Below are 24,456 nucleotides of genomic sequence, written 5' to 3' on the forward strand. Positions count from 1 at the left end.
AAAATGAATATTTCTATTGACACTAACCTTTTCTTTTTCCTATGAATCTTGACTCAGTGTTTCCTTTACAGCGACCATGTCATATTACGTGTAGCACAAGCCAGGTAGAGGTAAGAGAAGTTTCACAAAACGTAAAGTGTAGACTTTTGACCCTGCCTTGTTAACTTGCAGAACTGAAGTTTCTGCTGATATTTGAAGTGTCAAATGCTTTCCAGGATTAGAACCCTTCCGCGCGTCTCCTTCCCTCACCCACAGAAGAGACTCTTAGAGAGCACAACCCCATATCAATGAAGAAATTTTAACAAATTTTAGGAGATTAGCTCTTAATTTTCCTTTGTGTTATTACCTGTATAACATGCATAATTCACCATATTTGCTTTATAGAAGTGTTTCAAAACCAGTTATTTTGAAGTACTTCATTCATTCCTCAGAATGAAGTGCGCCAACAACTATTCTAGGAAGGAATGCCTGCAGAAACGAGCAGGATTTCAGAACACGATTCCACTGAGCACAGATTGCTGAAGGTTGTGACCGAGAGACATTTATCAGTCACTAGACTGATGCACAGTATAGATTCCTATTTACTTATTATTTGGAGGATGAACGCAGATTCAAGTCCTCCTACGCCTTAATTTTCCCCACTGTTTAAAAAGCAATTTGAGAGTTAACATTGCTAGATTAAACAGGCATTTCTCTATTTTTATATCTATATGTAAATGCAAACAATTGAATACTATATCCAACAAGACTCGGGAGACAGTCTGACTGTCAGCAGCCAGAAACTGGCTGGTTATGCCAAAACCTGAAAGTGTGAAAAAGGACAAAGATACTTATCAAGTCACAAAATGGCAGGGGGAGGGAAGACGCATAGATCTCATGGTATATGCAAAGAAGCACGTGTTGTAGAAATAAGTATCCTTCTGCACAAGGAAAGAAGACGCTATGAAACCCCTGGCAGGTAACAGGGAGCAGAATGACAGGTCTGCTCTGCTCCTGGCACAAGTACTGTACACTGCAAACATTTTTTCCATACAGATTCAATAATAAAAATTACTGATTTAAAAAGGCCTTACTAAAAGCCAGATCCTAAACTGTGGAATAAAATAAATGTATATATTAAACTTGGTAGCCTCTTACTTGAAAAAAAAAAAAAAGTGTAATTAAGATTATGTGTTAATCTTTGGTTAAGATTTGCAGAATTTGTGACACATGCAAATGCGGTGTTTACAAACTTCATACTTACAGCAACAGATATTACCTAATGTTCCATTAAAATTAGGCTTATTTAGAGAAATATGTTAAAAGGTCAGAAAGAATTGATTGTTAAAGTTTCTCAGGACTGATTATCAAAATATTTTTTCCTATGAAGTAGTTACACCAGAGAAATATTGTTCAGCTCTTCTCCCTGGAGCTCCCTCTGCTGACATAAAAAAAATAGCCAAATGTTACTCCTCAGAAGTAGGATCTGCAACAGATAACATCATGAGCCAAAGTAGATAGTGAAAGATATTACCTGCGCAGACATTAACAGCACTTTCTCAATTATAAGCAGCAGCAAACATAATGTAAACGCATTTACCTTCCAGGGATTCAATCCCAGTTGCTTGGGCCAACAGGTCTTCATGTCTTGCAACAACCTTAAAAAAATAAAATACCAAGAGGAAAAAAAAAAAAAGAGAGAGATGAGAAATCATCACAGAATGGAGATGCAAGCCTGAAAGGAATTATCAAAACATGATCACCTTCCTGCATTATGCAGACACAGAAAATAGTGGTCACACTTTAAAAATGAAAAGGTTTTTCAGAAAATATATTTTAATTTACAAAAAGAGTGAGCTCAGAACTACAAGACAGTCAGTTATTGCAGCTCAGCCAATAGATGTTAATTAAAGCCAGCAGAGTACAGTCACATTTCAACATGCTCTCGTATATAACAATCATTGTAAATGTACGCTTGTTAATCGCCACATAAGAATGCATATTCACATTTTTAGCATTTTAATTTATATTTATTGGAGGTAAATTTTAAAAACTCATTCTCTAAAAATTTACCGACGCAGGAGGGGTGCATTTGGGGGTGCACTTTTGATACTAAACACAAACTTGGCAAGCGTTCTCCTGGCAAGCTCAACTTAAGTGTCTGTATGGATTCTAGCACAAAATCTTCTGCTCTATCCAAACTCAAACCCATTCTGAAGGTGTGGAGGTATGTTAATACAGGTTACGTTTGCCCAGCTAAAGGTAACGATCACAGCATAGACTCCAGCACAGCTTGAAAGGCTGCAGACTGAATCATCACTCAGTTATCTTCAGTCATTCAGTATCTTCTCACAATCACCATGCCAAAAGACAGTTTTTCTGATCCCTGACTCTTTCCAAATGATCATGTCAGCTAACATCCTCCCAAAGGACAGTGGAGCCTCCAAGCACACAGACCCTGAGCACAGAAATTCAAAACAAAACAGCACATGGCTTTCTGGTAGGGATATTAAGACTTGAGTTGACCCAGTCAGGTGTCAGATTCACTACTACTTTTACACCACGTTCTACATTTAGTGATCGCACGCTGAGCATACTGGGTAATTTCAGAGGCAGCAAGATCAAAAGACTACCCAACTTTTAACCAGTTTGTATCAACTACCCCAGAACAACAGGGATGTTTTAAACTTACTTGTAAATGAAGCTCTTTATCCAATTGACTAATACCTTGTGCAAGCTTTGCCAATTGTTCAGCTATCACAGCCTGATGGATAGACTGAGAAGTGTAACTTTTGACATCAAAGTCTTCTTTGAAGAACTCAGCATAACATTCTGAAAAAAAAATAAATTTTATCTTCGTGTTTCAGAACTGTTAAATGATACTTGTGGACATAAAGTGCATGTTTTGCAGAACATCAATCTCTCCGCATATATCAGCGCATGTTTTCTATATTGCATAATATAAACAAGCCACTGATTTGAGAAGAGGCCCTAATCAAGAGAAACAAGCTTGAAGCTGAAGACTTCTTTTTTTTCAAATAGCAAAAAAGAAAGAAAGAAAAGGTAGGTATTATTTTATCCCCCATAGCCTTTTCTTGAACCGAATATGCTAAGAAGTACCGTCACCTTCATCTCCAAACTCCACGAACGAAGATAAGGTTGCGGGTGAATTAAACACGCAATCATCTTCAGACCACTGAGAATCAGAAAGTGGCAATACGCACAACTCCACGACATCACGCCAGAACCTTATAACCCTACTAACTTCTAGGAGTGCTAAATTCAGAGGATACTGTAACAACGATTCTTAATCAGGGCAGACACGAGCTTGAGTTTGTTTACTAACACTGTCGAGCATTTTCATAGCTGTCTTCAGCGGGCTGCTTTCCCCTTTCCCGAGCAAGTCACCCCAGGCAAACCAGCCGCCTAACAAGCCCGTGCCGCGAAAACAACTTGACAAGCAGGGGGAGGTCTCCTCTCGGCGGACACCGGTGTCAGCAGGCACAACTAAAAGAACCAGAAGTTCCCCAGTTTTTGCCTTCTCTCTGCCACTGAAGCTTGCTCTCCGCGGCTTGGCTGGCCGCACGGGCGCCCGCCGCCCCCTGCCCGCCCCGGCCGCCCGCCGCCGCAGCCCGGTGCCCTCCAGAGCCGCCGCCGCCCCTGAACGACCCTGCCGAGGCCGCAGCGGCAGCGCCGTCCCGCCGCCGGCGCCTCCTCGTCCACCGCGAGGTGCCACCAGGGCGCCCCCGGGCGCGCTCCCCACACAGCGCCGCCAACCGCCGCCAACCGCCGCCCCTCACCGTCCGCCAGCAGCTCCGCGAGGGTCGCTGCCGGCGCAGCGCCGCCGCCGCCGCCTCCCCCCGCCTCCTCCATGCTGGCAGGGGCCGAGGACCGCACACGTCACTCCCGAGCGGCGGTGACGCAACCGTGACGACAAAGACGCGCGACAGAGCGGGGCCGTCCTATTGGCCGGGCCGGGACAGGAGGCGGGGCGGAGGGGTTGTGGCGGAAGGCGGTTGTGTGCTCGCGCCGCGTGGTGAGTGCGAGGGGCGCGGGGGCCCGGCCCGGCCCGGCCCGGCCCGGCGGTGCGAGGAGGGGCGGCGGCGGCGGCCGGCTGAGGCGAGAGTCCAGGCCGCGGGTGCGGGCAGACCCGAGGCCGGGCAGCCTCCGCCTCAGGCGGTTTTCAAGCGCAGGCGGGACAAAGCCCTGAGCTCTGGCGAACACAACTGAAACTCTAGTGCTGTCCTGCGTGGCGTGTGAGAAATAGCTGAAATACCCCCATTTCAGGCGTTGCTCAGGTGTTTTTTTTTTCTTTTCTTTCCCCTCAGATGCTGAAACGGTTGCTAACGCTACATGGTTGGTGACGCCGTCGTAGGAACTGAACAATGCCAAGTAAAAGATCCAGTGGATTTGTTTCTTTCTGGGCAAGTTGTAAAAATATGTGCCCCTATGGTCCGTTATTCAAAGTAAGTCATGTCAGGTGTATGTTTTCAGCGTATTTTCTGAGAGGAAGTTTTTATTGGCTGTAAATGCAGAGGTTGATCACCTCCTTTTCCCCTTCTGTGATTATTTAAGAGGAAGATAAAGGTGGGATGTGTTTATCTTACGATTATACTTAAACATTCCCACGGTGTTGTATGTCAAAACAGCATTTTGGAAGAGCTAATTAGAAGATATCTTTAATGTGTATCTTTAATATTCATGTGCCTGCAGGTTGGCTTTCAGAACCTTGGTTAGGAAATACAATTGCGATTTGTGTTATACACCAATGATAGTGGCAGCTGATTTTGTGAGATCTGCAAAAGCTAGAGACAGCGAATTCACAACAAACAAAGGTATTTTTTAAACAAGCGGTTGCGTTTTCGGAATGTTTTATGCAATGGTTAACCTAATTGGCCAAGTAAATGAAGTCTGTTACGCAGTTTGATATCCGTAACAATTCAGGGATATTGCATCTGATTGGCTGCAAAACCACAGAAATACTATAGGGAAGAGTGGGTATATCCCAGTGATAGTGTGTCATATGGAATACTGGAGAACCTCGACTCTGCGTGAAAATCAAGGCCTCCAAACTGATGTAGGTGGCAGTGAGATTCCTCTCCTAGCAATTGCTGTTTCTTGCGTATATCAGAGACGAACGCTTCACTCATTTCCTGGTCTCTAACAGAAATAAGTGGCTTGTAAAAGAGGGAAAAATGGATGAAACACCCATTTGATGCAGTGGAATTGGGGATTGATAAGGGGAGCAGAGATTCAGGTTAGCTGGCATGGAAAGGAAGGGGCTTTCAATGTACTGCTTTAGATACAGCAAGAATGATAAAAGGAATAAGCAGAGACCTGGAAGTGGAAGCGTGGTGCGGAGTTGGAAGGGGAGACACAACCCTCCAGGCATGCTACAAAGATAGAGCCATAAAAGATAAAAAAGGAGGAGTGTGAGGAATTGTACAGTACGAGTCCCAGCTGTAAAGGGTAAGAGGAAATTGGTACAAAATATATGGAAAGGGGTAACAATAAAGACAAAGGTCAGCTGGTGTGAGGTGTCTGCAACAGAATAGTGTGAAATGGAGCATAAGGAGTAAAACAGAAGACGTAGAGAGAGCCTCTGCTACTGTGGAGATCGCCCTTGTCAGATCTACAAAGTGAGATGCCTTCATCTGTTTGTGCTGCTGAATTGGTGGTTTCATTTACATAGCAGCAGTGGGAGTAAACTTTATGATTTTAGCACTGACCATTTCATGTGGGGCATTACTCAACTAGAACAGACAAGTTACAGAGCAAAGTCATGTTAGGAAGCACAGGTAGGCTCTATTACTAGTAGAAGAATTCAACTTGAAATAAACATGAATGTTCTTTGTGTGTAAACAGTAAATAAATAAGAGCATAACTGACAATATATATTGGCTCAAAGGTCCACAGAACCAGTATTCTCCCTCTCTTGAATTTATTTATACTTCTGATCTTCACAGCAACCCATGGCAATTAAGTTCCACAGTTTAATTGTGCAGAGTATTGGCAGGGAGGAGAGGGGGAGAAGCGGAGAGGAAATACTGCTTTCTGTTTTAACTTTGTTGACTGATAACAAGGGATACACAATTAAATTGTTCTGGTGTTATAAACAATATCTTTTACCTGTTCACCTCTTTCATGCTGGCTGTGATTTTATAGGCCTCTAAAATACTCTGCCTCAGACAGCTTTGCTAAGATTACCATACTCGCATGATTAGCGTTTATTCTTTCACAACCTGTTGTGGAGCTACTTGTTAAAATTTTATTGTGGTTTTACGTTTAACATTCAGGCTGCTTGTTTGGGGATTTTGTCTTCTAATTAGTGGAGTGGAGTTGGAGCCTACAGTTGCAACTTCTGTTCTTCAGTTTTATTTGGGACAGTCGTTTCTGTGTTATGCATTTCTAAGATAGGCGTAGATGTTCACTGTGGCTTCTGCTAAAAATTGTACCATGTCTAGACTCATCATTTTTATTATTTAATTCTCAGCCAAAAAATTAGGAGTAAAGGATTATTCCACAATTTTAACAATAACCATGTAAATCTCTTCAGCTGAGCACTGTGTAAATGGACACTCTTTGGAAAATATGCAAGGAATTATTTTGCTTGCTGGGGTTTTTAGGGGACTTCTAGAAGTGTCTCAACTTGATTGGTAAGAGTATTGCTGTCCTCTGAGATTTGAACTACGTGTTTTCCACTAAAATAGGAAAGATTTTTCAGAAAATCTGCAGAACCACTTGTAGTCTTCAGCACTACAAATGCACTTGCCTTGTGCACGGTTGGATCATCTCTTTTCACTTGCTACACTTAGGTAGCTTTCTTACCCTATTGCCCCTTCCTTTTAACTGCAGTAATTGTTTATATGGAAGGTGAGTGCTAAGATGAGATATTTTTAGATGCTTTTAACGTAATGCAGCAGCTGTAAAAGAGGAGAGCATGTTTTATATAACCATCTGGCTCTCTGCACAGGCTTAGTAAATCACAGATAGTTCAGTACACCCAAGTTGAGGAGCGCTGACACTTTGGTTTCCCGCTTGACGCAAAGCTGCTAAAGCTGCCTCTGCCCGTGTGTTTTCATGCCAGCTCTGCCCATTGCTTTGCAGACAAAGAATAGCCACGTTGGCACAGAAAGAGGGGGGAAAAGGGGCTGTAATAAGGAAAGGGAAACGTTTGTGGGTTGTTTAGCTCCTTTCTGAAGGGTTAGTTCCCTCAGCAAGTTTCCCGCCTGGCAAAACAGACAGCTGTGTCAGCACAGCACAGGGACAGCATGCTAGCAAGAAGAGGTGGACTAGAAAAATAGATAGAATACTGTAAAACACACTAAAGCTGAGCTTGCTTTTCTGCTTCCTTTGCTTGAAAATAGAATTGCTTGAAAGAATGAGACTAGATCAGGTAAAGAATCGAAATATCTGATAAATAGGTATTTGGTCTCCAATACTCGTTTTCATATGTTATTGTCTTTGTGGAAGGTAGGCACCAGACCAATTTCAGTCAGGAAAGGTGTATGTTGAGCCAGCAGATGCCTAGGACAGAGTTCTATGTCTGAATTTCCATCTGTCTTGATAGACACATTTACCTAGTGACTGCTGGCCAGATGCGTCTCTATTAATTTGTGATCCTGAGCTCAGTGCTGTCTTTCCTTTGCAAGTGTTGTCCTGCCTTCCGATGAGCAAAGCCTCTCTTTGACAGAACATTGGGAGTGAAGGCGATTGTGGTGCCCGTTTTATATAATAATAATAATTGGTTAGAAATCACAGTTCCTAGGACTCCCTCAGCCAAGAGGATCACAATTACCTGCCTACCGAAAGAGCACTTCAGTAGCCACAAAATAATCTGTGGGAGAAGACACTTGCTACCCTTCCTGCCAGAACCGGGTTATAGCCCATTCATAAGGGACCTCATCTAGTCAATGTTGGGTTTATGGATTTTGCTCTTAACGGTCACTTACCTTGGACCTGGGACCTGCCACAGTCCAGGGAGCGGACACTGGAAGCCACCTCAGTAGCACCCTTTGTTTTCCGATTCTTCCAACTCTTTTACTGAATTTACTGGATTTTCCTGGAATATCAGTATGAACTGATGTGCCTTGTATCTATGTCCTACTTCAGGAATCTGAGTTCTCTTTTTCTTAGGTCTGGTTCTTGATCTGTGTTATAATTTATACCCATCAGGTTGTTGTTGTTGTTCCTGCTACGAGAGTTGTTGTTTTGTGGGATGAAAATGACTAAAGCAGACAGAGGCAAGGACACTGGAAATCTTTGTTAATGAGCATATATTGTATACAAGTAGAGCAATACATAAGCTCTAAGTGGCTTGATACACCTGAATGGAGCAAGTCACTGTTGAAGTGCAGTTCTCTTTGGTGAGAGACTCAGGATCTTGACAGATGGTTCTTCTGCCTCTCTTAAGGGGCTGCGGACAGCTACCATCCATTGTAGTGTCTGTGCTATGCTACCTACATGTTAATCCTCGTTAGCAATTCCACACACATAGCCGATGTGTGGCATCGATTATAGCCGATTATAGGCATTACAGAAAATATATTTTCAGCAAGACGACAACCCTGCTTTCAGGACATGCTGCCCTGGTTTCATATCAAAGCTTTTCACGCTAGCAGCGGCTTCATTTCAATAACTTAATAATAAATAACCCCTAAAAATCCTATATTCAGCAGAAAGATTCTCCATAGCTACAACTGTATTCAAAAACAAGAGTTCAAGAGGTTATGTAGTGCATGGTGAATGAGGAGAAAGTCTATGCTAAGGCATTGGCATAGCCTAAGGAAGCACATGGCAAGGCTTTGGCACTGTTATAGTCAAGTTATGGTAGTATTTTTAGCTGGAGTATCACTCCCACAAGTGATACTGAAGAAGAGCTGAAAAGGTTACTGTCACAAAGAGAGTAATAGAGCTTATCTGGTTCTGCTTAGCTAATTCAGAGGCAACGACTGTTGAAATCAATTGAAAATTACATGGCAATTAAACTGTGGGATTGTGTGTTAATAAAGGAGAAGAAATGGGGAAAATAAGAACCAAATAAGAGAGCTGATAGATTATTTATGTTGGAGATACAGAGGCAACAGTGGTGGTTTTACTCGTTTTGTTTTTAATGCTTATGATTTGTGGGTCTAAGAACACGCAAGAATAATACAAAATACAAATGAACAATAACCTAATTATTTTCTGATCTTTATGCGTAGAGTAAACTAATAATACTGCTTTTAAACAGATTACTGATATTGACAATGGATTATCGGTAGTAGTTTTGTAAATAAATATATATTTTTAAAGATTTTTAGGAAAGAAAGATAAATGTTGATATTTATCCAGGATTAATAAAAAAGTCACAATTTAAAATTTCATCTCCCCCTCCCCCCCCAATCTCTAAATATGTTTTCATTGGAGTAGGTGATCATCCACTGATTGTTCAGTTTGCTGCTAAAGAAGCACAGGTTTTATGTGATGCTGCCCGTATCGTCTGTCCTTTTGCGGATGGGATAGACCTAAACTGCGGCTGCCCTCAGAGGTAAAATTTTGAAAAAAGCTGTGTAAATATGATGAAATAATTTTAATAGTCATGTTTGCCTAAGCTTAAAAATAAAGGTTAAGATAGTAACAGCACTTTAAAGTGTCAGTCGGAAATGTCTTTGTGATAAGATACTGTTCTGAATATTCTGAGATACCTGTCACCATGGTGAGACTGAGGAAACCAGGTATTTTTGCCAACCTGCCTTTTTTCATTTCTGAGAAATTGAGTGTTGGCTCAGGAGTGAAGTGCCCATCCCTTCTCAATGGCTGTTAAATAGGCATTACCAATGCCATGATGTGCTATTTGACTTTCCAGAAAAAGAGCTTCATTGCAAGAAATTTGGAAAGTATGTTGAGAAATGATGTGGCAGTTCCCCAAATGATGAGGCAAGTCCCTTACGTCTCAGACTTTGGCAAGCGAAGGATAGTCTCTAAAATGTAATTATACAGATTTATTTTCACCACTTCCTGAATAATACATTTCTTCCATTTTTTTTTAACTAGGTTTATAAATATAGTGAATCAGTGATCTACTTCTCGCTTAATAACTTGATAAAGATTTTGTCTTGACAGTGAGACAGGGAGTACTAATGCACAAACGAAGATTCTCGCTAACTGGCTCAGCTGAGAACCATTTATTATTCGCCTGTCAAGCAGTGTTTTTCTGAGTGAAGCCCTTAGATAATAAATTTAGGAAAGCAAAAGATAATATTATGGTGCAAATACTTAATTTGTCTGTTCTCATTAGGTTATCTTCACTAAACATTACAGTATTTGACAGAACACTTTTCTGGAGAGAACTGAGATTTACAAATGGAAGCGTGTTTTTTTTTTTTTTTTTTTTTCCTAAGCTACTACAGTTAAATGTGCCAAGCTAGAAGTTCCTTTCAGGCTAGAAATACATGCTTTTGTTTCTTGTGCATGTTGGTTTCAAAATAATCAAACTGTGTATACCTCATCTGCCTATATAAGAAAAATTATTTAAAAAATTATAAACTGCTGCTTCCACTTAACGGCAGAGGTTATTTCCCGCCAAGCAAAAGTAAGTGTGTCACAGTTGAGGGTAAAGAGACTATTACTGAAATCAGATCCTTATTTGCGTTTCAGAATCTTCCTTTTGAACAGAAAGTCATTTTCTGTTTAGAAGAAATCCGTGACCCGTATGCGAGGGGGCGGAGGGGGGAACAGGACACATCAGATTACTCCCCGTTTATATATGATGTACATCAGTGTTGATCAAGCAGTAACTTATCTTCATGATTTCCTTGTGTCCATTTTGTAGACAGGAGATTGAATTGGAAGAGCTTAATAACTTGTCCAAAGTTCTAATTGTAAAATAGAGACTGAACTGGGATCTAAAAGCTGATATGCTGCAAATACATTATTGAACTGCAACCAGTACTATCTCTGCTTACTTAACCGCACTTTTTGAAGGCAGTAAAGAGGGAAACTGCAGTGATTTATTTGGCTGAAATTAGTCTCTCTTGCGGGGGAGGAGGGGGGGGGGAAGGGACATGTTTGTTTTTGAATGTAGATTATAAACGTGCTTCTTTTTCTTTTCAAGATGGGCAATGGCAGAAGGTTATGGTGCTTCCTTAATAAATAAACCGGAGCTAGTTCGAGATATGGTGAGACATGTAAGGAATCAGATCAACAACCCTAGATTTTCAGTGTCTATTAAAATAAGGTAGGTCAAACTTACTGCTGTTTACGGTACATGGAAGAATCCCTTAAATTTTTTTAAAGGAAAAAAACCTGTTAGTGTAATAGTTACAGTTTAATATGATTACTTATCTTAAATATTAATGTGTTGCACATTACTATAATTTCCTTAAATATGAAGATTTTCAAGATTTGGTTTTTTTTGATGCCAGCTGGTCAAAGAACATCTGGGGCAAGTAATCCCAGTCTGAGACAGTGGAATCGGCACAGCCTTTAACTTACCCACCTATCACAGTGTATGCCAGAGTTTTCTTACAGTACAAAAGACATTGAATGTAAGAGTTCAAAGATGTAGGGGTCTGTAACAGAAAAGCAATGCTAAGAGGGTTGCATAGCCTGTACAATCATGACAACTTACTTTGTGAGCTATTAGAGCCCAGAGCCACGGGTGCTGTCGTCCGTTAAGGGAGGGGTAACAAAACTAGGAGCTGGCCTCCCACAGCTGCTGAGAAGGAAACAAGTCTGCTTCCTTTCGTCACCTGCTGAACTTCTGGAAAGCCTTGTTCGACATTGCTTTGTAAGTGTCCTGCAGCACTCCATCCACTATTAGAATGATTTGTGAGGCTTTTGCATATTGGTCAGTTAAGTTTCAACTCGGTTTACAATCCCTCAGAAAAGTTGCATCGCTATAGATTTATTTTTTTTCCGCAAAGCTATGTAAAATGAAGTGACGTTTATTTTAGAATCTTTTGGGCACTTTTGCTCAGTCTTTGTAAAACTCATGTTTATTTCAGAGATGTGATGTAATTGGACAATACTAAATTCCATAGTGATTTTAATACAACAAAATCGTATTTTTTTTATTAGAATGTCTCTTTACCTTCCACCAGTAACATTTCTTCACTTATACAGTTATTTATATCATCTCTGTTAACTCTACCTTAGCTGATGGCTTCTTAAACAATGCAGATAAGTTACTAGATAATGTTTCCATTGCTTGGAATTTTAGGATCCATGAGGACTTAAAAAGAACCGTTGACCTGTGTCGAAAAGCTGAAGCAACTGGGGTTTCATGGATTACAGTACATGGGAGAAAGGTAGAAGAAAGACATCAGCCTGTACATTATGATGCAATTAAAATTATTAAACAAAGTATGTCTATACCTATTGTGGCTAATGGAGACATTAAAACTTTAAAAGATGCTGAAAATGTTCATCACCTGACGGGAGCAGATGGTAAGATTAAACACTTTTTTAAAATAAACTTGGAAATCACGTTTCTAAGTATTTGTTTTGCCTAAAATTGGACATGATTTGGGTGGGTGGGTGGTTTTATTTCTCCCTCCCTCTCCTCTCCCTCTTTGAGAAGGGGGAGGAAAGAGGGTGTTTTAGATGCCTTATAAATTCATAAAGTCACTCGTAATCATTAGAGCACTAGAGCACTGTTGTTCAAAACCACAAATAAAGATTTCAAGGGCAGGTTACAAAAGCCTTTGCTTACTTATGCTGTCTCATCACTCAGTAGTGGAGTTCAGGGGGACCTTCAAATATGCATTCCCTCTTTTTACAAAGCTCTTCATCTTTTATAGAACTGTAAGCTTCCCCTTGGAAAATTCTGTTCCCTGCATATTGGAACACTTTTCTTGCAGTAAGAAGGCAGAGAAGGAAATTTGGTTGAGGCAGATGCTTAAAAACAGTTAAGATCGGTAGCTTCACGGACGCAGTGAGACACTGCACACTCCTATCTGCATGCATCTAACTTGTCTTACGCTTCAGTTGTAATATTTTGGTGAAAAGGAATTTTAGGATACATAGAGTTATTTGGTGCCTGTCACAATGGATTCCTGTGGATGTCTATGACTTCAGGACAATATGAAAATTCAATACATGTTTTGAAGGAGTAGTGTGGATATACAGAGTTTGGGTCCTACAGCTAGAGAATAACTCGACAGAGAACAGTAGTCAATATTACTAGTGTTTAGGAGCAACAACAGAAACAAGAAATAAAACAAGAAAAACTGTTTAGTACAATACAAAAGAAAATGTGTAATAGAGGAGAATCTTTCCATCGTAACTTTATGTTATAAAACACAACTGAATTTCTGTTTAAAAAGCAGGGAAGAAAGGCTTCCGTTTCATCTTGTATGCCGTTTCAAAATTTCTGGAACGATACATCGCGAAGTTGAACTTTCTGACAGATGACGTAGGTGCTCTGGGGCTTGGAATGATAAATGGATTTCTCTGATGTAGCTGTATACCTGTTCTGCTGTTCTCCTGTTAGTGTTCCACAGACTTTGGATGTTTGCCATAATAGGCGCCATGCAAAATCAACAGGAAAATTGAATGTCGAATTTAAACTTTATTATAACTTTCTGTTTTAATTTCTTGTTTAAAGGTGTAATGGTGGCTAGAGGACTCCTAGCAAATCCAGCTATGTTTGCAGGATACGAAGAGACACCTTTGAAGTGCATCCAGGACTGGGTTGACATTGCTCTTGAGCACGGGACTCCTTTTACATGTTTTCACCATCACTTAATGTACATGATGGAACGGATAACTTCAAAACAAGAAAAAAAAGTTTTTAATGTTTTATCAAGTACCTCAGCAGTTTTAGATTATCTGAATGATCATTATGGTTTATGATACCTTAAACCAGGTATCTAAGTATTGTATGAAAACTTGTATTTTGAAATTGCTGATACATTGTTACAGTTTTACTTGGGCTCCTATTTATTAGTCAAATTCATACATTGTATAAATAATTTCAATACAGTATAACATTATGATCAGGCTGATGCTTTATATTTTTGATATTTTTATATCAGCCTTTTCTCCTCAAGAAGCAGTCCAAATTCCATAAATGTGGAATTCTATTTACAATGCATTACTCTACAGAGGATTGACTGTTACAAGACTCCAGTAACTTATAACTGCACAAGACAATTGCTTACAACAGTATGTTTGCAAATCTGGGACCTTTCTTGCTTTAACTTCCTAAAATCAGAAGGGCTACTTATAAATAAGACCAACAACTTCAAAGCAAAAGAATCTAAGGGGAGCAATTATAGAAATATTTGCTTTATCTAGCAGAAATTGTACTTTGGAGTAGATTTTATGTTTAAAGGTAGTGAGACCTTGAAGCCTAGCATAGTATACTCTTTTAAATTAATGTTCCTTTTGCAGTTTAAAACTTTACATACAACTCTGCAAAGTTCCAGATTTCACATGGTGAAAAAAACCTGGAACAGATAAAAGATGACAGAAAGAATAAGAAAGTAAGATGAAGAAATGGTTTAAATTCCGTTTCCTACCCATAATTCATTGTCCAGTGGAAGGTACCTATTTTGCTGGTAAATTGTACTCAAAGTATTTATGGTACCATCTCAAGTGAAGAATGTCTTACGCTTGTGCTTAAAACAAAGTCAGAGGGACTGCGTTGAAACATCCTTTAAAAGCATAGTTATATAGCGTACAAGACTGGAATGTTCAGACTAACTAAATACAGTTTTATCTACTGTAAAATAATTATATAAAAGATTAAATCCCTTTCACCTACCAAAACAGAACTTTATAGGTCAAAGAAAAGCTGACAGATTTTCTCAGTGGGGTTCTTGCAGTTCTTTCTGCCTGCTGGCACGTTGCTTATCAAAGCATGACAACCAGTTGGCTTTGAATCTTTGTATAGGAGGGAAATAGTGAAAATGAGAACAAGATAATGAAATTGCACACCAGCTGCATTTGTTCTGCAAGGGAAATTTCACACATCATCTATGCAGTGCAATCATTTGTAATTGATTCATTTGCTTCCTTTATGTTTACACAGAAATTCATACCAGAACTTGCTTAATTGTAGCTAGGAATTCTGACTCTGATACTTCTATGAATATACAAGAGGATAGCTCTAAATTTTCTAAATAAATTGCTTGCCTTTATATACAGTTGTAACTGTTTTTATTAAATGCTCTATATACAGTCTGAGCTTTTTTTTTTGCTGTTGATGCCACTACGCAAATCTTCTTGTCATTTTAAGATCTAAATTTTTTTTTTCAATGCAATGGCATAAAACACTCTTGCTCCCGTTTAGGCATCATTAGAGCATGTGCTCCCGTTTAGGCATCATACAAACAAAAGGTTGAAAGGGGTGACCTGAGTCATCAAGTCTAGTTCACTGTTTAAGACAATGAAGTCTTGTAACTCTACTGATGTGGTTACTTAGCCCTGATGTGTTTACAGATGGGAAACTACAGCTGTCCTAGGCTAATCAAGGCAATCTCAGTCGTGTGTGTGTGTGTGTGTGTGAGAGAGAGAGAGAGAGAGATGTGTGTGTGTGAGAGAGAGAGAGAGATTATCCGCTCCCTCAGACAACCAGTTTTTCACTTTTTCTGCCTTGTTAACTTTCCTGGACAATGGATGAGCAGAACTATTACATAGCATTCCAGGTGAGACTTCAGCAGTACAATGTCATTAATGCTTCTCTCTCAAATGCAGCATTTATTTTGCTTCAACTAATACATCATAAGAGTTCTCCCTGATGCGTCAACTAATATACATTGTGTAATTTATGAGCTCCCACATTTTACAGCAAAAGTTCTTATTTGTTCCTAATTGTGTGATTTTGTGTTTTGTATGCATTAGTTCTCAACCAACTTTGACTTTGTTGATATTCCAGTCCCAAGTTCATCCACTTATAGTTCACTACTCAGTTCCCGTCTGTACTGAAAATTTCTCCAGGCTTCTGCATAGAAAGTAAAAAGTAAAAGTATATTTGCATTGTGTGAGAAATGGATTCTAGAAAGTTTTAACTCAGTCCTGGGGTTAGCATTTATTTAAAATTTCCATGGTTCAGCAGTCAACTACCGTTTGCTGTAACTGTCCCATGAACCACAAAGTAGCAAAGAAACTTACTTACTATAATTAAATGCCACAAATGCAAGGCTTTTTTTTTTTTTTTTGTCAATAAGGGGAAAATAGTATTTTAGAGTACTTGAAATACCTTGACCTATTTAGAAACTAAATTCTTGAGAGTTTTGAATGTAGCAGTTGTTGTGCCTGTGTGAGATCAATCATAGCAATTTCTGCCTGAAGTAGAAGACCTGCGTTGCAGTTAATATTGCTAGTAATTGGTTGATTATTCATCATAAAAGTCAATGGAAGTTGATAATCCTTTTCTGTAGGTGAAGGTAATGGTGCTGGGTGAAACTGTACAGCTGCTTGCTCTTGTGAATTTTTTTATGCGCAAACATATGCTTTTCTGTGTTGACAGCAAATTGCAAAAGTGGAGTTCCGAAGCCATACTCTGAACAGCCTATACTGTTTATATGTGTGTGTGTGTATATATATAAATTGTTAAAGATATCCCCTTGAGAGAGTTATTTAACTTCCAGTTGTTTCAAAATGTCCTCTTTCTCATTATAAGCCATTTGAATAGGGGAAAATAACAGATCTCTGGCTCTAAAACCACTAGACGTATTCCTTGTTTGTGTATGTTACTTGCAACACCACCAGGTGTTCAGTTTTTCCCTTTCCTAATTTCAAATTTTTAAAACGTTATTCTGCAAGTAGCAAAATATAAAAGCTTTGTTTTGGGTCCTGTGTCTCCCACAGCTGATACAGCTCTTTCTTTTAAGCCACCCTGCACAATAATGCCATATTTTCATCAGCGCTTGTACTTCCCTTGCAACTTTCACCTTACTGATGCAAACCCTACTCTCTCCTGTACCCGCTACAGTCCCATTTTCCCTTTCCCTGCTGGAGTTGTTTCTTGGGCCTCTCGTCTGTCTTGGGTTGATGGCTGGGCAAATGCAGCGTGTGATGCTTGGACAGCAGTCGGACAAGACAAACCAGAATGGAACAGGGCTGAACTTTCCTCTTTGCTTTCCTTTCAGTAGAGAATTAACAGGATTTTTGTCCTTTAACCAGCTGCTAATTGTTTCAAAACACTCAAGCATTTCATATTTCAACTGCAGCTTAACTTTGCCACCTTACTGAGGGAGGAGGAAGGTATTTTTGCAAGTGTTACGTTTCAGAGTTTTAGTTTTTCTAACGCAGCCAGTCATACTGTGTGGCACCAAGCGTCATGATTGACAGTAAGGGAGGAAGGTTGAGATCAGCAACCCAGTCTCCTACCTGTTCAGCTGTAAGACTACCCTGCAGGAGTGGCAGAGCGCGCTCAGCAGCAGAAGACTGAGGGTCTCGCAGATATTTGCCGAAAGTTTCCTTCTGTTCCTGTGCTACGTTGGATCTCATTCCAGATTTGGTGGGGACCACGCAGCCGTTGCAGTGGAAGTGCACAGCAGTCACCACAGAGGGAGTCAGTCTGAGATCTTCCTGAGCCCCCGCAGTGAAAAAGCAGGCTCAGCCTCAGCAGCTGCAGGGATGTGCATATACAGGCCGAGCAGCACGAGGCTGGGCTACTCGGTGGGCAATCTGCACTGCTAGTAAGAGTTGCGTAAGCAGGTCAGAAGTGAAAACTGCTGTGCAATTCAAGGAGAGGAGGTCTTTAAAAAACATTTTAATAGCTTTACGAGTATAATGGCTGTAGGCCAATAGCTAAAATTTAATAAGTAAGACATATTAAGAGGTTAGGTTTTGTTTATGCTTGTTATTTGAAATGTTTATGAAAACACGTTAGAAATATTTCTTAAAACCCGGACTGTTTCCATTGTGTAGATCGGATTGAAACAGCTGGTGGTATTACTCTTAGATATGTTTTGCACAATCAATATTTGTGATGTAACCTTGCATCCCTACACTGGTTGGCAGCAACTAGGAAAAAAGGTAACACGTTGGCCGAACCCCTGAGCCACAGACCTAATCACAGTTTAAGCGTCAGCAATTTCAGACCGAGCGCAGCTGCAAACAACTCTGCTCAAAACTGCTTATGCAAGAACTTCCTAACTCATTTCAGTGCTAATGGATTGGAGTAACAAAGAGCTACTATTTGCAGCGTTTAAATAATCTGCCTCATTCTGATGGAAATTAATTAGGACAGAACTCCCCAAACGGCGGGCCTGCAGGCCCGGTGAGTGAGGTGCTGACCAGGCCCTGGCCGGAGCTAACTGAGCAGGGTGCGCGAAACCCCTGCATGCCACCATGCCCGAAACTGCAGGACGTGGCAGGTGGCAGCGCGAGAAGCTGCCGAGGGTGCTGGGAGGGACGGCTGCGTTCACGGCTGGCGACGGGGAGCTGCGTGCGAGACGGCCGAGCTTCGCCGGGAGCCGGGGAGCCGCCTGGGGTCCTTCGGGGAGCAGAATCTTGCAAGGCCACCTGCGCCCCGGGGGCCGCCTCAGCATGTCCGTGGAGCCCTGTAAGGCCAAGGCCAAGCAGCGCGAATAGCAAATGTGGGCACAGACGTAGCAAAACTGGCAACAGCAGGGAAAAGGGATCGGGGAAGGCTATTAAGGGGCAAAGATGAGGAGTCACAAGGGCGGCAAAACAAAGATGGGCGGGAAACCGGGAAAACGCTAACGTAGGGAGATGGTGCGGCGGGAGCCTCTTCCGGCCGGTAAAAAGCCCCGCACGGCGTGAGGCGAGTCCTCGCCCAGACCCCCCGGGCCGCCGCGGCCTCCCTCCCTCCCTCGCTTCCTGCCCGCGCCGCGCCGCGCCCCGCCGTGTCGCTCAGCGCCGGCCCGGCCCACGCCTTCCGCCCGAGCCTGGGCCCGGCCTGTCCCCCGCCGCCTCCCCGCGTTGCCGGCGGCAGGGACCGGCTCGCTCCCCACCCCTTCGAGAGCGGCTCGCCGCCATCAGGCTCAGCCCGACGCCGGAGCCGAGGAGGTTGCGAAGGCCGCGCGGGCGGGGGGCGGGGGGCGGCGGCGCCCCCCCCCGACGGGGGCTGGGCTGCTGCGGGCCGGGAGGAGGCGGGGGGGGGGAATGCCTCAGGGTCGTGCCTCGCGTCTGCCCCCGGGGACGGGCTGTGCCCGAAAGGGGAAGGCAGTACAGGCGGGACCCGAGCGCCGGAGTTGCGCTTAAGTTACTTCCCCAAATGTGTCCCTTTGAAATTCGCGTGGGCAAGGCGAGAAAGTGCGCGGGCGGCTGCGGAAATGGCGGCGGCCGGGGGGGGGGGGGGGAGGAGGAGGAGCGGGTGTTGAGGGCGCCGGGCGGGCGGGCGTTGCCCTCTCCTCCGCAGGCCTCCCGCCGGCATGACTTTCCAGTGGACGGCCGTTGCCATCTTCCTCTACGGGGAGGTAGCAGTAATCCTCGTGCTCTGCCTGCCTTTCATTTCTCCGCTGAGGTAGGAGTTCGCAGTGCGCTACCCTGCCCGAGTTCGGGCTCCTTAGCTGCCTTTTTGGTTTTTTTTTTTCCTTAATTATTATTTTTGTCTCTCCAATCGCCGAGCTTTGCTACGTCTTCAGCTAGCTGCGAACTAAACCGGATGAGTGCTGTTTGGGACTCGGGCATCAGGAGTCTCAAGACTCATAAACCTCTTTTAAGGGTTTTTGGATTTTTTTTTTTTTTTTTGGTTTAAACGCACGTTGCAGATTTATCCGACCCGCAGCTGTCGGATAAAGGTTGCCAGCGCGGCCCCCTCCTGCTTTGCTGCTTTGCCTCGGTCGTGGGAAGTCTTCTCCCCGTCCCCCCGCTGGGATTTTTGGAGCGGGGGGCACCTGGCTTCTCTTCCCGCGACCTCCCATCAGAAATGAAAGGACAACGCGGCCTTTTCAGGACTCGGGTTACCTCAGAGCGACCCTCCTGCGGTTCGGTGCGCGCTGGGCCGCTGTGGGTGCCCAGCAGACGCTGTGGGTGCCCAGCAGACGTCTGATGTTCAAAGCTAAGCGTATGCAGCGTTTGTAGGGGTTGTGAGAAATGTGCGAGCGTTTATCAAAAATTCAGACTTCTGCTTGATGTAAAAGATCCAGGACTACTGTAAGAAAGGCATCTATAAGCATACGTAAGCAAAACAAACTATTAGTGGTTCTGGAGCACAGTACAAACACTAAGAAAAATCATTCGTTCCTGTCAAATAAATGCCCTTATTAAGGGAAAGAGCTGTGAAAGAAACAAAATATGGTAATTATGCTCATTGTGTGCAAATGCCTGGCTTACGTCATTATCTTCAGATTGTTTCCTCTAAGTAGCTGCTCAACTTTGGTAATGCTATTTTTATTTCTTTCTAAGAAACAAGGAAAGCTAGAGAAGCTAGCTTCTCTGCAAGAGGCTAGGGAAACATCGTTTTGTCTTCTCCAGAAGAACATCAGTAATTATTAAAATAATAAAGAAAAAACCTCAAGTGAAATGAAACCTTAAAGCTTTTCAGAAAAATTGCCACTGTCTCAGAGTTGTGTGAAACAATTAAATACTTGCTTTCTGCGGTTTTGGATGTATTTAGGATAAACAATGCAGGCTTTACTGTAATACGTTAAGGAACAAAACCTAAAAGAAAACCTTGCAGCTTGCAGAGTGAGCAACTGAGTACGTAAACCTGTGGAAGTCTGGAAGTTGGTTGGCTCCTCCAGAGCCAGTATCAAAGTGCGCCCAGTTTTCTTCAACTTGAGAAGTTGAAACTGTTCTTAAATCTACTTTAACCTCCGTTTTTACAAGCTGGCTCATGAGGAGTTCAATGTTGCAATATAGGTTACTGAGTCCTCATATTTTCTGCTGGTTTCTAATCAAAAAAGCAACCGTATGTATCAGAAGGGGAAAATATTACGGCGGTTGTAATCGGCAGATTATTAATAATGCTTTATCCTTTCAAGAACGTCTGAAGGCCAATGATGTATACAGGGTATGTTGACAGTATTAGAGCAAGTTTCACTTATGATGTTAATAGGACTTTGAATCTAGTCTTTGAAGCCGAAAGGAAAATTGGTAACCTGCAGTGCTACAGAAAGTTACTTGAATGCTAAACACAGTGCTTTTAACGATACACAAAGGATAGATTTTTGCACTAGCTTCAGTGAATCTGGTTTGTACCATTCAGTTATTCTGTTGAGCAATGGTTTCTGAAAGAATGAAATCCCTTTATCCCTTATGTGACATGTGCAATTCTCTTATTAACAACACTTTCACAAGAATCTTGTGGGGTTAAAGATAAGATTTAGCAGTTGTGACGTTACCAAAGGGCAGCGGTTCTGCCAGACGCTTCTTGGGGGACTGGAAGCTGGTTCTGTCATAATGGTAAAGCATGCACAATGTAAAGAACAGCAGGTCCACGTCTTATTTTAAGTTTTAATTTATTCATTTGTCAGTCTTCAAACAGATATTTTGCCTCTTTTGTGCCTATACTCTTCAGGGACTATGAACTCCTTTTCAAATTTGCTAACAAGTTTTTTAAGTTCTTGGAGAATACTTATATTGACAATAGAAAAATGCAAGGACCTCCAATGACAGAACTGTACTGCTGAGGGAATGTAGTATAGTTTTGGCCACTATTCTAAGATGACAGGATTTTATTCATGTGCCTTCTCTCACCAAAAGGAAATTTGTCACTAATATATGTGAATGTCTATCCTTCTGGAGGAAAAATAAGGATGACAGTATAACAGAAGAAGGCTTTACAGTGAAGAGGTCGTCTTTTTAGCCAGAGTAGAACTTGGCAGTATAGTTGACCTAAGGCAGTATCTCAGGGAATCACTTCTCTTTAAGTGTAGATCAGTGTGAAACTAAGAGAGTCACACATTCAGAGAGCTGGTCAATAGACTTCCTTTGGGTTGTCGCTTGCTCTTGATTAAAGAAAGCTTTTTGGTAGATAAAGATTACGGCTGTCTGCTATAAAGCATTCAGGTGATCCCAGAGGATTTAAATAAGCTTACTGCACATATAATACTAAAATATGTTAATTCTTTCTGGTGCAGAACAAGTTGGAGATGATGCTACAGCCTAATTTGAATCGGGTTCTTAGTAGGTTTTGAAACTGCTTTACTGAATGACAAATGTTAACAGTCTCTGGAGAGTGTAAATACTCTTAACAAAAGCTGGAAGTTTTGCCTGAGTAATCCAAATGCCAGCATGCTTGCATTACATCTTGGTGGCCTAAATAAGTATTACTTCATTTGCGTAGTAACCGATTCTAATCTGCAGGAGGAAGGAGAACTAACTAGGGTGCTGTCTCTGTTGGGTTCCGGTTCACTTGAGCATACCAGCTGTTCTTCCCTTGTGCTGCAAACTTGAGAATGCTTATAGATCCATCCATGCAGTAGTATTGAAAAGGCAGGTGACTGTTAAAAGAAAGAAGTGCTTTTTACCACCCTTGGACCTCTTGCTCTCTGAAGTTGCTTCCTTGGGCAGCACGTTATAGTCCTGAAAGAGGTTTTAACCCTTGACGTTAAAACAAAAACCTGAGACTTGTCCTTTTGTTTTTGCTTGCAAGTTAGAAGGTAGTAACAATCTGAACCTTTACTTTAAAACTAAGCAGACTCACCTGGTCAGTGTAAAAGATGAGCCTTCAGAAGAACAGTAGAGACGAACTTAATTCGTTGAGGGGGTTGTCTTTTTTTCTTTTTCGCTTGGCAACAAGGAAAACAACTGGATGAAAATAAAAATGACAGAATAGGTTTTACATTCTTTACCCCATCCTTGAATTCACTGTATTGTAGTAGTGACTGAACACAGATAATGAAGTAATGCTAACTAAAGTGAAAGCAAAAATAAAACACATCCGGAGAGTACCTGCTATTATATGAGATGTTTTCAAGTCAAACCAGCTGTCTTTGCCTGTACTGGCAACAAACAAAAAGGACAAGTGAGGGGAACTGTTGAGAAAGTTATGTGCACACAATCTAAATTATATTGCAATTAAAACTGCTTTCTTAGGTCTCATATCAATAACAAGGCTCTCCTCTGTGAGATTACTCTGCGTATACTCTTCTTCTAGTATTTAATTATTTTTCAGTAACACAATGTTATTTTACAGATGGCAGAAGATTTTTATGATTCCTCTATGGAGCAAAATGGCATTTTTTTGGAACAAGACATTCCTTACGATAATAGTTCTATTGATCGTCTTGTTTCTTGGTAAGTGTTGAATAATGTCTTAACAAATGGAAAAATTTAGCAGGTGCGTGGGGTTTGTGGCAGCAGATTGATTGGAAGGATTCAAGCCTAATGGAAGACACTTTAATTGTTTAAAAGTTCTGCAGCAGATTGGAAGAGGTGGAGAGGACTTACACTGCGTTCCTGAGTGAATGCTGCGAATCCAGGTGCTATAGTAATATAGCAGTGAATGAGGAGGAAAAAGGGAACTGCATCTAGGCTGCTGCTTGGTTTCACTTTCTTACACAGGCAAAACGAGCTCGAAAGGTTTGGTACCAGTGTTTGGCTGAGCTCCTCAGCCTGCAGTAGGTGGCACTCTTTCTCCCAGTTGCTCTCAAAATGACGCATGAGAAAAAAATGGCAAAGCTATTGAGGTACTCTTACTCAGCACAGATATAAACCGGCTGTTGGCTACATTTGTTATGAGTAGGTCCTGAGTTCTCTAAAGTAGGAGTAAAGCTTTAGTGAAATGTGAGCTGGAATGATGACAGAATTCATTTAATGTCTGTCCTGACCGCTTTGCATGGTTTGTGTATTGTTTAGTATCTTCTGCATTTCAGCGATAGAAATAGTTCCCCAACGTGGATAGGAGAGAAGTGTTTACAGTGCTTTACAATGCAAAATGCAATGTAATTCCGAGTTAATTTAGATACAAAGAAAAAATGCATAGTTTTTTGTCTGTGCTGAGAGAAACACGCAAATGCACTGCGTAGACAACAAGGTCACAGCAGACCGCAATACTATATTTCTGATAATAAACAAAATACTAGAAATGCAAATGAACACTTTTGTCACATGTTTCTGAGCATCTGTTTATTTTAGATCTTTAGTATCTTTAGCAGTCGATTCTGCAATAAATGGCTTAAGATTGAAAAGTGGTGGATTTCAGTTACTCTCCTTGAACTCCAGTCAGAAACTTTGACCAAAGTTTACTTCTGAGTTGGTGATAGTCGTTGATGTTTGACAAAAGGCAGACTTGGGTAAAGTAAAGCAATATAGCCCTAGTATAAGATGATAAATTAGCGTAGGACTCAAATTTTCCCATAACAAGGCAGTATGGAATTTTGTCTGATCTTAGTCTTCATTGTATTTTTCGAAGTTTCAGTCCAAATTAGTGTTCGAAATTTCACTTCAGAAATATGTATCTTTTAATAACTTATGAACATGTGAAAGAGATGGTCATAACTGGTGTTACTCACACATGTTTATCTGTAAAGTTGATTTTTGCCTGCTAGGGAAATGCAGCAGCAATTTATTGCTGCAGGCACTAAAGGCGGGACATGAAGAGTGTGTTTTTGTTGATGATCTTAGATGTTG

General features: G+C 41.6%; 2 protein-coding genes across 2 annotated transcripts in view; one reads left to right on the plus strand and one right to left on the minus strand.

The window, feature by feature from the left end:
* Nucleotides 1-3,903, minus strand: part of COG5 (component of oligomeric golgi complex 5) — a 188,382-nt gene extending 184,479 nt beyond the window's left edge. The window contains exons 1-3 of the mRNA XM_068930353.1: nucleotides 3,780-3,903; nucleotides 2,672-2,811; nucleotides 1,580-1,637 (exon numbers count right to left, since the gene is read on the minus strand). Coding sequence (XP_068786454.1) covers nucleotides 1,580-1,637; nucleotides 2,672-2,811; nucleotides 3,780-3,852 — 271 coding nt within the window. The 5' untranslated portion in view covers nucleotides 3,853-3,903. The remainder of the gene's footprint in view (nucleotides 1-1,579; nucleotides 1,638-2,671; nucleotides 2,812-3,779) is intronic.
* LOC104138389 (B cell receptor associated protein 29) overlaps nucleotides 3,885-24,456 on the plus strand; it is a 40,985-nt gene continuing 20,413 nt past the window's right edge. Inside the window, exons 1-8 of the mRNA XM_068930405.1 lie at nucleotides 3,885-4,015; nucleotides 4,308-4,445; nucleotides 4,693-4,814; nucleotides 9,391-9,508; nucleotides 11,075-11,197; nucleotides 12,182-12,420; nucleotides 19,309-19,402; nucleotides 23,021-23,121. Of these exons, the coding sequence (XP_068786506.1) occupies nucleotides 4,333-4,445; nucleotides 4,693-4,814; nucleotides 9,391-9,508; nucleotides 11,075-11,197; nucleotides 12,182-12,420; nucleotides 19,309-19,402; nucleotides 23,021-23,121 (910 nt within the window). The 5' untranslated portion in view covers nucleotides 3,885-4,015; nucleotides 4,308-4,332. The remainder of the gene's footprint in view (nucleotides 4,016-4,307; nucleotides 4,446-4,692; nucleotides 4,815-9,390; nucleotides 9,509-11,074; nucleotides 11,198-12,181; nucleotides 12,421-19,308; nucleotides 19,403-23,020; nucleotides 23,122-24,456) is intronic.

The sequence above is a fragment of the Struthio camelus genome, chromosome 1 (assembly GCF_040807025.1).
Source record: "Struthio camelus isolate bStrCam1 chromosome 1, bStrCam1.hap1, whole genome shotgun sequence".
Lineage (NCBI taxonomy): Eukaryota > Metazoa > Chordata > Aves > Struthioniformes > Struthionidae > Struthio > Struthio camelus.